The sequence below is a fragment of the Hippoglossus stenolepis genome, chromosome 7 (genome assembly GCF_022539355.2).
Source record: "Hippoglossus stenolepis isolate QCI-W04-F060 chromosome 7, HSTE1.2, whole genome shotgun sequence".
NCBI classification, from domain to species: Eukaryota; Metazoa; Chordata; class Actinopteri; order Pleuronectiformes; family Pleuronectidae; genus Hippoglossus; species Hippoglossus stenolepis.
Window position 1 is genome coordinate 10,340,620 of NC_061489.1, and position 14,077 is coordinate 10,354,696.

Sequence of the window (14,077 nt, forward strand, 5' to 3'; positions counted from 1 at the left end):
ACAAAGCAGCCTGAGCCATCGTGTTCACAGAAAAAAGGAGCTAGTTCGGGATTCCTCACTGCCCTGCTCCTCTCCTGTCCCACCCTGTTAGGCAAAATTGAGAGTCAGAGGAACATTTCGCCATGTAACTGCACGCAGGAACCAAGTTGAGATACAGTGCACGCTTCATTGCACCGTAGAAATACACTCATATTTGTGGATCACTTCTCACAAGGGTGGCAGTAATGTGAGATATGACAAACAAAGGAGGGGTGGGGTTGTGTGAGAGTAACTCCACACACCTCACAGGCCACAGAGGTAAAAAGCATTGACTTTGGGTTGTTCGAAGTGCTGTAATTAAAGGGCATGCTTTCATCTAGTCTTCAAAGCGGCTGGAGCAGGTGTGTTTCCCTGAACAATCCCTGGTCTATCTTCCGTCGCTGTCCATGGATTTTTAAGTGTTGAATCTCTGGATGTCTTTTTTCCCTCCTCTACTGTCTCAGTTTTGTTCTGACCCCTTGTATTTCATGTCGCATGAAAGATAGAATGCTATTATTGATCATAATGCAGCCAGGCACACAGTCAACCTTCACTACTTTGCTGTTAATTTCGATTTGTGTGCTGATTGTTGAGGGAAAAGTGCGACAAACTGAGGCACCAGGCTCAGCTGTAGTAAAGAGTTGACAGATTCCTTACTTGGAGAATTTGATCTTACTGCCACACACACACACACACACACACACACACACACACACACACACACACACACACACACACACACACACACACACACACACACACACACACACACACACACACACACACACACACCGCACACAAACACACACACTGAGGCAGCCCTCGTCCCCCATTCTCAGAGTAATGCCACCTCTAGCAGTTTCTGCCTTTTGTTTAGTTCTTTCAGCTGGTTTTCAAGAGACTTTTCCTTCAATCAAACAACATGACCCATTTAAACATAAAGACACACCTAAAAGCTTTGGCTTTGAGGTTATAAGACAGAGCACTTCCTCCCGGGTCTTTTTTGTAGATCTGGGGCATTGATGGCAACAAGGGAAGAAGTCTACAAAATGAGAACAAGCTTTATTTCTAATATTTAAGGCCTTGAAACACATGTACCTTTTAAGTCACTTTCTCTCTTACAGTCTGTTTTTCAGGCCCTTTTCTCCAACTCTCAACCCCCAATGGATTTTTCTTTTTTTTTAAGCCCAAGGGTGTTATGGTTGCAAAACTGTTCTCGCCCCATGAGCCCTGGCCCAGCATTGTCTACACTGACAAGTTTGTATGTCTCTGCTGCTGTGGAGCCCCAATGCTCTATTGATAGCCTGAGAGGAACAAGTTTTACTCAACATCACTGTTGACCTCTGAGGTTAAAGAACAGCGTGAGGTTTCATGTTAGTTACTGTTTACGGTCCTGTACATTCAGTACTGCCCTCTTTGCTTCCGTTTATAAAGCCTGCAAAGAGCCATCAATTTTAGATTAGACCTTTATTTATTTTGCTCTGAAGTGACTCTCCCAACAAGGACCCACCAATGTCAACTGAATTAGTGTCTCAAAGTGACATCCATACATTGCCCCGTGGGAGGTTTATACCCCTCCGTCCGAGCCTTTTCAGAGCGGCTCCATCTGCAGCTCTCACCATTGTCCGTGTCTCTTCACAGATCTGTGTGTCCGCTCAGTCTCCTGAGATCTTATGAGTCATCAATCTACCCTATGGCCTCCATTGTACTGAAGGAGACTGAGCCCTCCAACACTCTCTGGTAACTTAAGTGCACACTCGCTTGCATGAGATATGCACCAGATACTCAGAAATACAAAGACTTATGTGCACAGACACACGCGATCGAGATTGTATATCCAAGATGATCCCAGCACTGAAATCCGAGTTATGTTTCCATTTTTGTTACTGCCTCATCATCTGTGTCATTCAAGTTCATCTGTGAGTTTCAGAGTTCAGCATGTAGAAGTCATTTTGACCCCCAGTAAAACATTATGAGAGACTGTAAGTGGTTTGAGCTTAATTTTATTTTCCATTATTATTAAATTACACATTTAACAGATTCAATAATGGTGAATATGTTTTATTATAAGACAAATTATATGACATATAATTCAGCAACACAGGCTTGGCCCCCTGTCTAGTCACATATTGAATTACTGATGAATAAAATGAGGACTAAGCAGGGGAACAGACTTCCAGATGGGAAAATTAAAGAAGATTAACATAGCCCTCAGAAAAAACATCTTTCCACTTCCTCTCCTGCTCTTTGTCTCCCCAGTGTTGATGTAAACCCTTAGGACTTTATTTTTTAAGGGTTACAGTTGAACGTGTATCTTTAAACCCTTGTTGGCTTTTATGTAACCATTTTTTTTTTGTTCGGTTGATCAGTCCATTGTTTTGGTCCAGACTGACATATTTTAATGGATTGATTGAAATTTGGCCAAGACACTCATTGGCCCCGGAGGATGACTCTTACTGACTTTGGAGATAATCTACATCAGTAAATGAATCGACATTCTAGACACACAATAGTTCTCAGACTAGAGTGCACAGGCCAACAGGGGCATGACACTGAACCCCAAACTGCATCAGACCTGCATCGATCATGGTACCTTGATGCCACTGGTGTTCGTTTGTGTGAGTAGGTGAACCAGAGGCAAAACTGTTAATGCAATTTGAATGAAATTGCGAGACGTCAATTTTACTAGAGCCTGGCTGATTATTATGAACATAATGCAAAAAAGATGCTCAGTGTAATTTAGAAATGTTAAAGAAAAATGTAATAGAATTATCTCAAACAAAGAAAAAGGCTGATTCTCATTATTTATACCAAATTTTGCACAGAGCAGAACCTATGATCTATGCTTTTGATATATCTAAGGAGGATGTAGACTTGTATCAGCCCATTAAATCACTGTGGATCAATTGTGCTATATAGTGTCCCCACACTGATCATCAGCGTCTGTGAATAAGACACAACGTAAGAGAAGTCTGTCCGTTACCAATCTCCAGTTTCTGGATGAGCGTTCCTGGAAAGCCTATCTTGTCTTGTTCTGGAGCTGTCAAATGGGGTTCATGTGGCAGCAGGGCGATGCAACAAGGCAAGGCAAGTTTATTTGTGTCGTAGATTTCAACAACAGGGCAATTCAAAGTGCCTCACATAATGTATATAAGGCATCATAACAAATTGTAAACGCAACATATGATGATACAAAATAAAAGGCATTAAAAAAAAAAAAGAGGATCTAGGTTTGATTAGTTGAAGACTCTTAATTGACTGTAGGGGTGAATGTGAGTGTAAATGGTTGTTGTCTCTGTATGTTGGCCCTGCGATATGCTGGCGACCTGTCCAGGGTGTACCCCTCCTCTCACACAATGTCCTTAAACACGTCAAGTGGTATAGATCATCAGTGTAAGGGTTCAAGGCCTTAAGTATCCACTGTGCCGTCGTGTCCTTGAGCGGCACGTCAAACCCCTACCAGCTGCCTGCAGACCGTTCTGCAGCTGACCCTGAGGTTTGACCTCCATGTGCAGGAGCAGCAGGGAAATGAGATTTGTTTTATGTGAGTCATATTACTGTTACATGCACAGTAAGCCCAAAGGTAGCTTACTGCAGGTTGCATGGGTTACAGCAGCATTTGGTCAGCTGGTAAATATTGAGATTTTCTTTCAGCTCAATTCTTTATTTGCTGTCATGTAGCCGCTATATGAAAGTGTAGAGAACAGATGGCTGCACAGGCTCCTCTCCTGGTCTGTTGTTGGTTATTCAACAACTTTTAACTGTAATGAAATCTGCCTGTCAGGTGGAGACCACAGAAAAGCGGTCAGCCGTCCTTTCTTGCATGACTTTCTCTCTCAGTGATATCATTGTCGACCATGCTGACTTTTCACATGGTCGGCATGGGATGCTCAATTTCACAGTTTATGTAGTTCATTGTCTACAACCAAATGAAAGGAGCCAATGTCGCTGTGTCACATGTCACAGCTGTGTCTCTTATGTGTGCGTCTGTGAGCAGGATTCCTCGTGTGGTTCCATCTGAACTTTCTAGAGGGTAAAGAAGCTCCCGCTGTGCTCCTGCTTCGCAACTGCCTTCCTTATATAGACCAAATTGTCTGCTGTCTGCTCTACCCTCCTATAGAATTGTCAACCAACACAAATGTGCAGCCACGGCTCCCTCTTGATGCAACAACGAATGTTTGATGTGTTTCTATTCCTGGACCTTCAGAGTTATATACGATGGTGTCCTGTCTCTCCTCTCTGTGCATGTCTTTTCCTCTGTTTATAAATTTTACAAGTGTAATGACTCATTTATTGCATCGTGTATGGTTAGGTGAAAAAAACATAATGAGCCACGTTGGCTTCAGCAGTAATGAAAGAGATTGGAGTCAAATTGCTTTTTATTAATTTAATTTAATAAATATTTATGGTTAAATATTTTCATGAATTCCAATGTTATCACCGTCTTTGTTCTCTTACAAATAGAAATAATAATAGCTTCATAAATATTAAAATATAATTGAAAATTGAAAACAGCAAAAAAAAAGTAAATATAATACTTTGTCAGAAAACATATTCTTTACTTTTACTACTATAAAAGATCTAAAAAAAATTGCTCAACACAATTAATCACTTCACGAGATTTGGTCAAGATTTCTTTCCTGAGCCTATTAAGTCCAAAGTTATTGGCCTTTAAGAAACTGTGATCTGTTTAATTTCACTTCTGAACATTTTTGTCAAAAGTAAATCCAGTCAAAAAGTTGAAAATAAACTTTCTAATCTAATTAAAAGTACTGAATCGTGAATTGAATATACTATGAAGCCTTACTTTCACAGCACAGATTGTTGCCTTTGAATTTTCAGCCTGACTTATCTTCTGCTTAAAGAGCAGAATTTGAACATGATCTCTCCCCTCTGGACATCTCTCGTTCTTCTTTCATCCGTACATGACACCGCAGTATTAGAAAAGATCATGTCTGTTGCCTCGGTCTCTACTCAGCATAAATCATTTGATTCAACACAGATGAGCAGAAAATAAAAGGTTTTTGTGTCTTTATTCATTCGTTCAAGGACAGAGAGGGCCACAAGTGCTTTGAAGCTGTTTTCTTATTGTGCACCTTGTCAAAGTCTGCTCCCAGTTTCTTTCTCAACTCTCATGCATCCGCAGTCCTTGTCTCCCTCCTCTCTCTTCTCCCTCCTTCCTGTTCTTTCTGTCTCTCTGTTGGGGATGTTTGTTCAGCTTGTCACTGTGTCATCGCTCGGCTGGGATGTCTGTTGCTGAGTGGTCTTCTGTACTATCCTTTCACTCTGTTAATCCCCTTTTTGGATGCACAGAGCAGAACCTAAAAAATATGCAATGGTTTCCAGCAGTAGTTGTAGTTATTGTTTACTCTCCCTCTCCATTTCCTCTCTGTTCTCTTATTCCTGCAAAATACATTTTAATAAGAGGTTTCCTCCACAAAAATGTGAATCTAGCACACATAAAGATAGAGCACAGTAGCCATGTTTTTCTGAAAGGTGAACTCCAGTGATTATATTGTCAGCGAACTCACAAGAAACAGATTAAATGAAGAAAGCAATGGATGAGATGTCCAGACATTAACTCCAACTACAAACTTTGGCGTCATACAAAGCGTTTTTGAATCGACATTATCAGGGTTATGTTTTTACAACTCGTTCACTATGTGTAGTCCTCAAGACGAGTAACCCTTTGCATCTTTGATTTTGTCACTATATACAAACACCTTTAATGCTGCCTTCAAATGGAACTTATGAGCACATGTTGTTGTATAAAGTTGTGTACCCGGTGCCTTCCTGTCAGCGTCTAGAAACCATAGAGGATAAAAAATTTGCAAACTAGCAGCTCTAGTAAATGTAATAAATACAAAGGCACAATGACAGAGGACGAAGATGAGGTCCTTGGGAATATCAACCTTTTCTCAGTCGTATATTGTAATGAAATTTCAAATAAAAAAAAGACACCCAGTAGAGCATATATCTCTGCCAAGGCCCCATATATTCAAACAGGCTACAAGAAATTGTACACACTCATAGATATAAGCCCGCTTAGTATACCTGCTTTTTTCATCATTATTTCTTGAGAAATTCACAAAAATGTGGAAAAACAGCATACCTCATAAAGAAAGTAACAAAATCCCTTGATCCGCCCCATTAATTGAGTCAGCTCCAAAAGTTACAGGGTTCTTCCTTGGCCAATACCCCTCCCTTCGACTAAGTTTCTGTAAAGTCGGTTGCATATTCCTGTTAACAGACAAATGGCAATGTAAACATAACCTCCTGTCACAGTTCGAGGAAATCAAGATTTCAGAAAATTCTGAGGTCCAAGGTTGTTAACGCCACAAGATGGGGGAGTTCATATGGACTGTAGGGCAGAATGTGGAATGTGATTGGGCAACAGCTCTGGTCAGGAGAAATGTAGATGATGTCAGTTCCTGGTGCCCATGTTGTACTCTTTTAAAAAGATGAGACACATCTGCACCCCTCCCACAAGCTAGCTGATTAGCATTAGCATCGTCACAATTCACCCATGGGGCATCCTACCAGCATGAGCATCAACACTGGCATCATTACCAGCATGATCTCCGCTCAGAGCCGTCTCTCTCAGACAGCACCTCTCTCCAGCTAAGCTGCGGAGCGTTGCTCGAGTGGACATCAGCCCTCTTCATCAGCAGGCCTCATTTGCACCCAGCTTAATATTCATTGTATAATTTGATCTGCTTTCACTGACCTGGATTATTGCTCATCTAACAGGATTCACTTATTATTTTTTAACTCTGCCTCTGTGACCGTCTGTAATAGGATGAGGACGATATTAGAAATTATAAATAGATATATGACTTATAAAATCTGTCTCTATTTCTGTGCGGGATTTGATCTGACCCAGGTCAACTCATCTCCATGTTTGGCTCATCTCCAGTAGAGGTCACTCCATGACACAGTATGATTTAGGCAATATACAAGCAGATTTGCAGATATATTAAGAAGCCAGAAATAAAACAGAACAAATAAAGAGGCAGTGGGTTTTGAATATAAAAGAGAGAGTGAAGTGAAATGTGAAAGTGCTAGTTAGATAAGTGGATTAATGGAGATGTTTACTGAACAGCTGCAGTGCTCTTGTCATTTAGAAGCCTGTTGCGTCCACTTTACCTTCATATGCAAGTATAATTCCTGGCTTTCACTCAATCTCACTTCCTGTCTTTTACAGATAGTTGAGTAATTAAAGGAAAAACCTGATTAAATGAGTGAAGCTCCACTGGAGCCAGTTGGAGTGATGAATGGCAACGGGGCACTGCCAGTGGCCCGCAGCGCAGACAGTAAACAGAGCGCGGGTGGAGAAAGAGAGAGGAGGGATGTAATAAGAAAGGGGAATGAAGAGCAAGACTAACACAAGGAGGAATGGGGGGGGGGGGGCTTGCCACAAAGGACGAACACTAAAGGTCAAAAGATGTGCAGGGCCGTCTCCGGCAGGGGCTTACGCATCTATTTTTGAAGCTCTGGATTAAAAAGCCGACTGGTGAAATCTGATTCGTCTTTACAGATTTTGGGAATTTCTCATCTTCCGTGGTTTACAAAGACAGACTCCTGCAGCTCTGAAATTAACACATTTTCTATGGATGACTTTACAGGATGAAGTGTGTGCGGCAGTAGCGCCCAGTTGTGTGCTTGTCATGTTGATATCCCACTCCTATCTGTGGAAAATGACTAGAGCATCTGTTCACCTCGCAGAGGAGACCAGACACAGACCAACAGCGTAACAGCATCTTTCATCATGCAAAGTGCATCCGTGTCTGTCAACATGTTGATGCACTTGATCTAGTACCAGTCACCAACACGCTCACTCTCAGTTATGCCCATTCTCGTGTTGTGTGAAGTATTAAAAATGCATTAGGCACTAAAGCAATTATGATAGCTTGTGAATAATACATACAGTATTTAATGAAGAGCTATACAGATTATTGCAAACAGTTTAGTTGTATTTTGAACCCTAAAGATGCCACATGTAGGGACAGGGTCAGAAGGAAAGGATTAACTACATTAACTTTCACATGTCCAGGTGGGCCTCTGGACATGTGACCACAGAGGGCGCTTCATGGGAGAAGTGGCAGCAGTCTGACTTTGGTGATATTTACAGAACATCCCTTTGAGACTCTTATTTTTTTAAGTTGCCGTTGCTTGATACTTACATAAGACTCTATCGTTCTCCTTGCCCCTTTTCTTTATCTCTCCCTGTCTCAGTAAATCGTTTCCCCAGGGCCAGTCATTAGCATCATCTGAAGTTGCCATGTCTAACATCACTGTTTCGATGTGCCAATCAAGAGAGACAGTATCGCTTTGAGAATCCCCGCAGCCCTACTGGGAGAAAAGAAAAAGAAAAAGAAGATGGTGAAAGGAAACAAATTGTCATTGTTTACGGAGGATGCAGTTGACATTGCAGGGACTTTGTGTTGGGCGCTGGAGCAGGTGATAGTTGCGCTGAACCACACACATACACACACACACGCACACACACAGCACACATTCACCCACACATAAACTCTGTCTTGTCGCCACCTCAGCCATCACTCTGAATGATGTCAGTCAAATTAATTGCTGTTCCCTTCCCGTGGCACGCTTGAGGAGGTTTCACAGAGGCAAGGACAGTCCGGGGCCCAGAGAAAGCAGGCTTTAAAGGACAACCCTGTGTGCTTGTGAGTGACTGTGTTTGTGTGTGGGTATGTGTGTGAGAGAGAGAAAGAGAGGGAGAGAAATTGTCATCGTCAAAGTACTTACAGTTTGTCATATTTCTCATGAGAATTAAGTAAATTTGATTGAAAGATCCATCCTCTAAATCGCCTTGAGACTTGCTGTTCTAATCACTCTAAAATGTCCGCCTGGCTATCATGAATCAAAGTCAGATTTTTATGCTCACTGAAGACCAGACATGTCGACAGAGATATTCATTATCTTTAATAAGCAAAAGCCTGATGTCAAATCAGTTTACATTTTCATTGATCATTTAAGAAACAGAAGACAGATCCGGGAGGGAATGTTCAACTGCTTCTCTTAAAATGAAATCCATGACATATCCTTGTCTGCTCTCGCGTCACACTTCAACTACCTCAAGCTCCTTCTCTCAATCTGAATACATGAGGGTGTGTACATTTATGTGACAGGTGAAATCTTCATGTTGAAAAAGTTTCTAAACCCTTGAAAACTGAAACTTACAGTCACCTCTGTCTCACTGTTTCAGTTATGACCCAAAATACATCAATTATTTAAGGGTCTAAAAACATCTTTAATCCAACGAATAAAAGACACAAAACCAGCAGTTACTTGATTCTTGTTGTTCTGGGTTTGTACCCTCATGGTTGAATGCACTTATTGTAATGTCGCTTCGGATAAAAGCGTCAGCTAAATGAAATGTAATGTAATGTAAAAGCAGTGGGAATGAAGAGGTGTCACAGTGGCTGCTCTATTTTATTGTACCAGGCTATTCACCACAGACTGGGCCTTTCACTTTGCTAATGATGGTAATACATAACCAGACTGAGCACACACACACACGTGAACACCAGAGTTTTGTGAGAGTGAAATTTTGAATGTGAGACTCAGCTGGTCCTATCGGGTTTTACCCTTTAGATTCTGGTGTGAAATGTGCTTGAGGAAGTTTGATGTGTGGAGGTCAAAGCTGCACAGTCATACACGCACGCACACACATACACACACACACACACACACACACACACACACACACACAAAACAGTGGACTTCATGAAACTGGACAAGTACACTTTTATTAAGCTGTCCACTGAGATATTTCAACATGGCTGAAGCACATACTGTCATCTGAAGTTGTTATGAAAATAATATAACAAGATGAATGCACTGGCCACACCTCTATAACAACTGAATACTCTAAAGAGATTGTTTACAGTCACGTACACACGCCATCTTTTGTTTATGTCATTAATGCTCACTGTAGCTATACCAGATAGAGTGAGTCAGTACCTCAAACAAAATACAGTACAAACCAAATCAGAGGTAATGGTTGATAATGATGTCCTTGCTTCTTGGTCACATTCCACGACAATACTTGTCTTTAGAGGATCATTCCTGGGTCTTCTTTTCAGGGTTTCAACAGACATTTGATGATATTACAGAGTTAGATGAGAAGTTTGATACCAGTGATTAGCTTCACATTAGCTTCGGCTTGCTCTGTCAAAAGGTTTGATAAAAATGTAGCAGCACCTCTAAAGTTTACTAATGAACATGTCTCAATTGGTTGAAGTATAAAAACAGTAAGTTGTGATTTTAAGATAATTTGTTTTGTGGGAAGATTTCCTTGACCAGGTGAAGTGATTTCCTGGAGACTTGTCACTATGAGGCAGCATATTGTCCTCAATGTTACAACTTTATATTAGACCTGGGACCTTGGAACACATGACATCACTAAAAGAAAATACAACTCACAAGATGAGGTACCAGCAGTCAGACAATCGGGATCCCAGGTTTCAAACTAACAAAATAAAAGCAACTGATGGAAATGCTTGAACAAACCGTTCGTTAAGAATTCATTCAACGAAATTAGTTTGTATTTCATTTTTTCCTTTCGCAGTCAAGGATTATTTGTGATAAATATTTGATGTGCTCTCTCTCAGTTTTTCCCTAAATAAAGTGGCTTCAATAATCCTGCCTAAACTGTTGGTTTACGACTTGTCTTATGGTCTGGCTGCTTGTACTACTTTGTTTGATCTTATTGTGGTGATGTCAGTATTTCCCAGATTTCTTCTGTGATTAGCTTGGGGAGTAAAATGATAATAGGAATGATAACCAAACCTATAAAAATATGACCCAATGTGTAATAATCCAGCATTATCCTTTACTAATTTACTTTAAAAATCAAATATAAATGGATTTACTCAAACGAAATTCAATTACAATTCTGCCTCAGCCTCTAAACAAAGTTTACAGTCAAAGACACCATAAGTCAGGGAAAACTTGTTTTGGTCTTTGTCTATTCCGTAGTAGAGGTAATCAGCTGTTGTCTATGAAAATTACAGGACACAACGTAATATGAGAAACTCATCCATAAAACACTTTCAAGCAGTGAAAAAAATTAAGTCTGTTGAGGACAGTTAATTTAAAGTTATACTGATATCATCTCATTTTGATGATATATAAATAACAACTCTGAGACATAAATAACAGTTGCTTGTGGATGGAATTTACCCTACATGTTCCTCTCTGTGAAAATAGGATTTGGTTTGATGCTTTACCAAAGGAACCCTTGCAGAGCCCCGGATGTTAACAAAATGATTACAAATATTTCTGGGTGCTGTCGTATAATTTGTCGTAGTGTTCATGCTGAGTGCTGCAACTACACTGTATTTAGAGGGGCATGTTTTGACAGTGTTTGTGTTTGGGTACGTGTGTGTGATGGTATTGAAGAGAGCAGTGTCTGACAGCATTAGGGAGTGTGCAGCCCAGTCATGGGATTATCTATCCCAGAGGCATGTCAGCACCGCTGTGCTCCCTGGCGCAACAGCAGAGAGTCTTAATCTCAATACCCCAAATCCCCTCTGCTCTTCCTGGAGCTTCTACAATTTGAAGACGGTGTAGCGACCATAATGAACATGGAAAGCTCAGTCTGAATGTCTGCACACAGGTGGGCTTCTCGCCTAATGCAAACACGGGTACATAGAGGGTCACTGTATCCTTCAGTCACACAAAGAGTTAGCACAGAGAGCAGTGTCCTCGTTTGAAGTTGATCAGACCGGCCTCAACAGGAATGCTTGGACTCTTAGCATTAAGGATGAGTCAGTGCTGTGAGAGAGTCATGAGTCATTTCTTGTTTAGACTGACCGTCTCTATATTGTGGCCTCCTGGATACAGTCTGTGGCAGCCCAGCAGGATGGAAAAGGCCTTGCGGAAATCTGCATTGAAGGCGTAGATGATGGGGTTGAGGGAGGAATTAGCCCAGCCGAACCACACGAACACATCAAACGTGGTGGGGCTGATGCAGGGGAAAGCCTCCCCTCCACTCGACTGCTCGCAGAAGGGCACCATGCAATTCAGGATGAAGAACGGAAGCCAGCAGCACACAAACACCCCCATGATGACCGACAAAGTCTTCAGCACCTTGGTCTCCCTCTTGAATGTCATTTTGAATGAGCTCTCGGACTCTGCGATGCTGGATCCTCCACCCATGCTATCATGTCTGTTTTTGGCACTTTCAGCTGCTCGCTCCAGGGCAGATATCCTCCTAATTTGTCTGTGGGCAATTCGGTAGATCTGGGTGTATGTTGCCACCATTATGGCGACAGGAATGTAAAAGCTTATCAAGGACGTTGAGATGGCGTAGGTCCTGTTAAGGCTCGAGTCACAGTTCTCCGGGCTGTGGTAAGTTGTAGCATTTAAACCTGAAGAGCCAGACGACCCAGTGAGAGCTCTGTGAGATTTAGTTTGGGCCTTGTGCCAGTTGAGCTGCACTGGGATGAAGGAAATGAGGACAGACAGCGTCCAGGCTACACTTATCATCACATAGGCGACTCTGGGTGTCATCTTCCTTTCATAGCGAAAGGGGCTAGAGATGGCCCAGTACCGGTCCAAGCTTATCACACAAAGGTTCAAAATGGACGCTGTGGAGCACATAATGTCAAAAGCCACCCAGGTGTCACAAAAGGAGCCAAATGGCCAGAACCCAGCAATTTCTGTCACCGCCTTCCACGGCATCACCAAGATGGCAACCAAGAGGTCTGACACAGCCAGGGAGATCACAAAAAAGTTGGTCACTTTTGTGCGAAGGTGTCGAAATTTGGTGACAGCCGCACAAACTAGAATGTTTCCAAGCAAGGTGGTGAGGATGAGCAGCGAGAGGAAGCAGCCAGTTAGGACGCGGCTTGATGGTGCCTCATCCAAAAACCCACTGTCGATGACCGTTGTAAAGTTCGTGAGATCCATCCCTGAACATGTGCAGGTTGGCGAGAGTTCCTTCAAGTCATACTGAGGAGTTGTGCTACATTATAACCACTGGATTACAATCTAGAAGGCTCCAGTGCTGCAGCCTCGCACAAAAATCTCCATCTCTGCACGATGCATGCTGAAAGATTAGATGTTTGAGGCAAACGCATCCTGGGTTGGACATTTGGCCCCTGACATTGTAAATTAGATCTGACATCATTTGAGCTGCAGTGTTGAAGAGGTAGCAGTAACTTAATTCCTCAGTGTCTCAGTAGCTCCCCTTTCTGCCCTGTTTGTAGGTCCCAAACAGCTGTAATTTGAGGTTACTGCTATTTAAAGCCAACAGCAGCTCTGTGGATTAAAGAAAGAAATGTGTTAAAATAGGGTAAGGGTTACCCTTATCATTTTTATTGTAATTTCTTGTTTATGTAAGACCTGATATGCATAGGCCACTTTTAAAGCCGATTATATTGTGTAGTGACCATGATCCTTTTTAAAATACCGTATTGTCTATTACTGTCAGAGCAGGATTTTCCCATGGGCACATTGTAATTATTTAGACATGCCTCTAATCAAGTGTCACGCCTTCTGATTTTCATTACACGCCTTAAATGCAGTTAGTGGCTATTTTAATCATCATCATCAAACTCACCTCTTACTCACAGCTGAAGCCTGGTGTATTATTTCAAAATAAATGTCCGATCGCCTCCATACAGTAACAACTTCACAGCGCAAAGTCTGTCCAAAGGGCACTCCAGGCTCCATGTTCGACAGAAACAAGACCCAAGAGCAGTCCGACTCTGTCCTCGACGGGCTGCACATCGCTGACTGCTGTGCACGGATAAATAATACAAACAGGAGGATTCAAATGTCACTCAGCCATCACCGCTCCCGCTGCGTCCTCTTGCAGCCTCAGTGCGCGTCTGCGGCCGGAGACCGTGCGCTCCGTCGGCTCACAGTGTCACAATGAACCGGCGCTCTGACGTTATGCTCCATTCAAGAGGTCAAAAAAGAAGAAGTGGTGAGAGCATGTGAGTGTAGCCCCCAGACGACCACTTCTCCCACACTGCTTTACGCACAGCATGATCGTCAGCCTCTTACGCAGAGAGTAGAGGTTGGA

At 42.1% G+C, this 14,077-nt stretch overlaps 1 protein-coding gene across 1 annotated transcript; it reads right to left on the reverse strand.

Annotated features, from left to right (window-relative positions):
• Positions 1-9,772: 9,772 nt before the first annotated feature.
• On the reverse strand, positions 9,773-14,077 carry LOC118111882 (D(1) dopamine receptor). The gene is made up of 2 exons (XM_035160645.2): positions 13,610-14,077; positions 9,773-13,308 (listed from the first exon to the last, which is right to left on the reverse strand). The coding sequence occupies exon 2, from the start codon at positions 12,955-12,957 to the stop codon at positions 11,839-11,841; it is 1,119 nt and encodes a 372-aa protein (XP_035016536.1). The 5' UTR covers positions 12,958-13,308; positions 13,610-14,077; the 3' UTR covers positions 9,773-11,838.

Coding starts and splice junctions, on each gene's coding strand:
- LOC118111882 (XM_035160645.2), bottom strand. CDS start 12,957: ATGGATCTCACGAACTTTACAACGGTCATCGACAGTGGGTTTTTGGAT.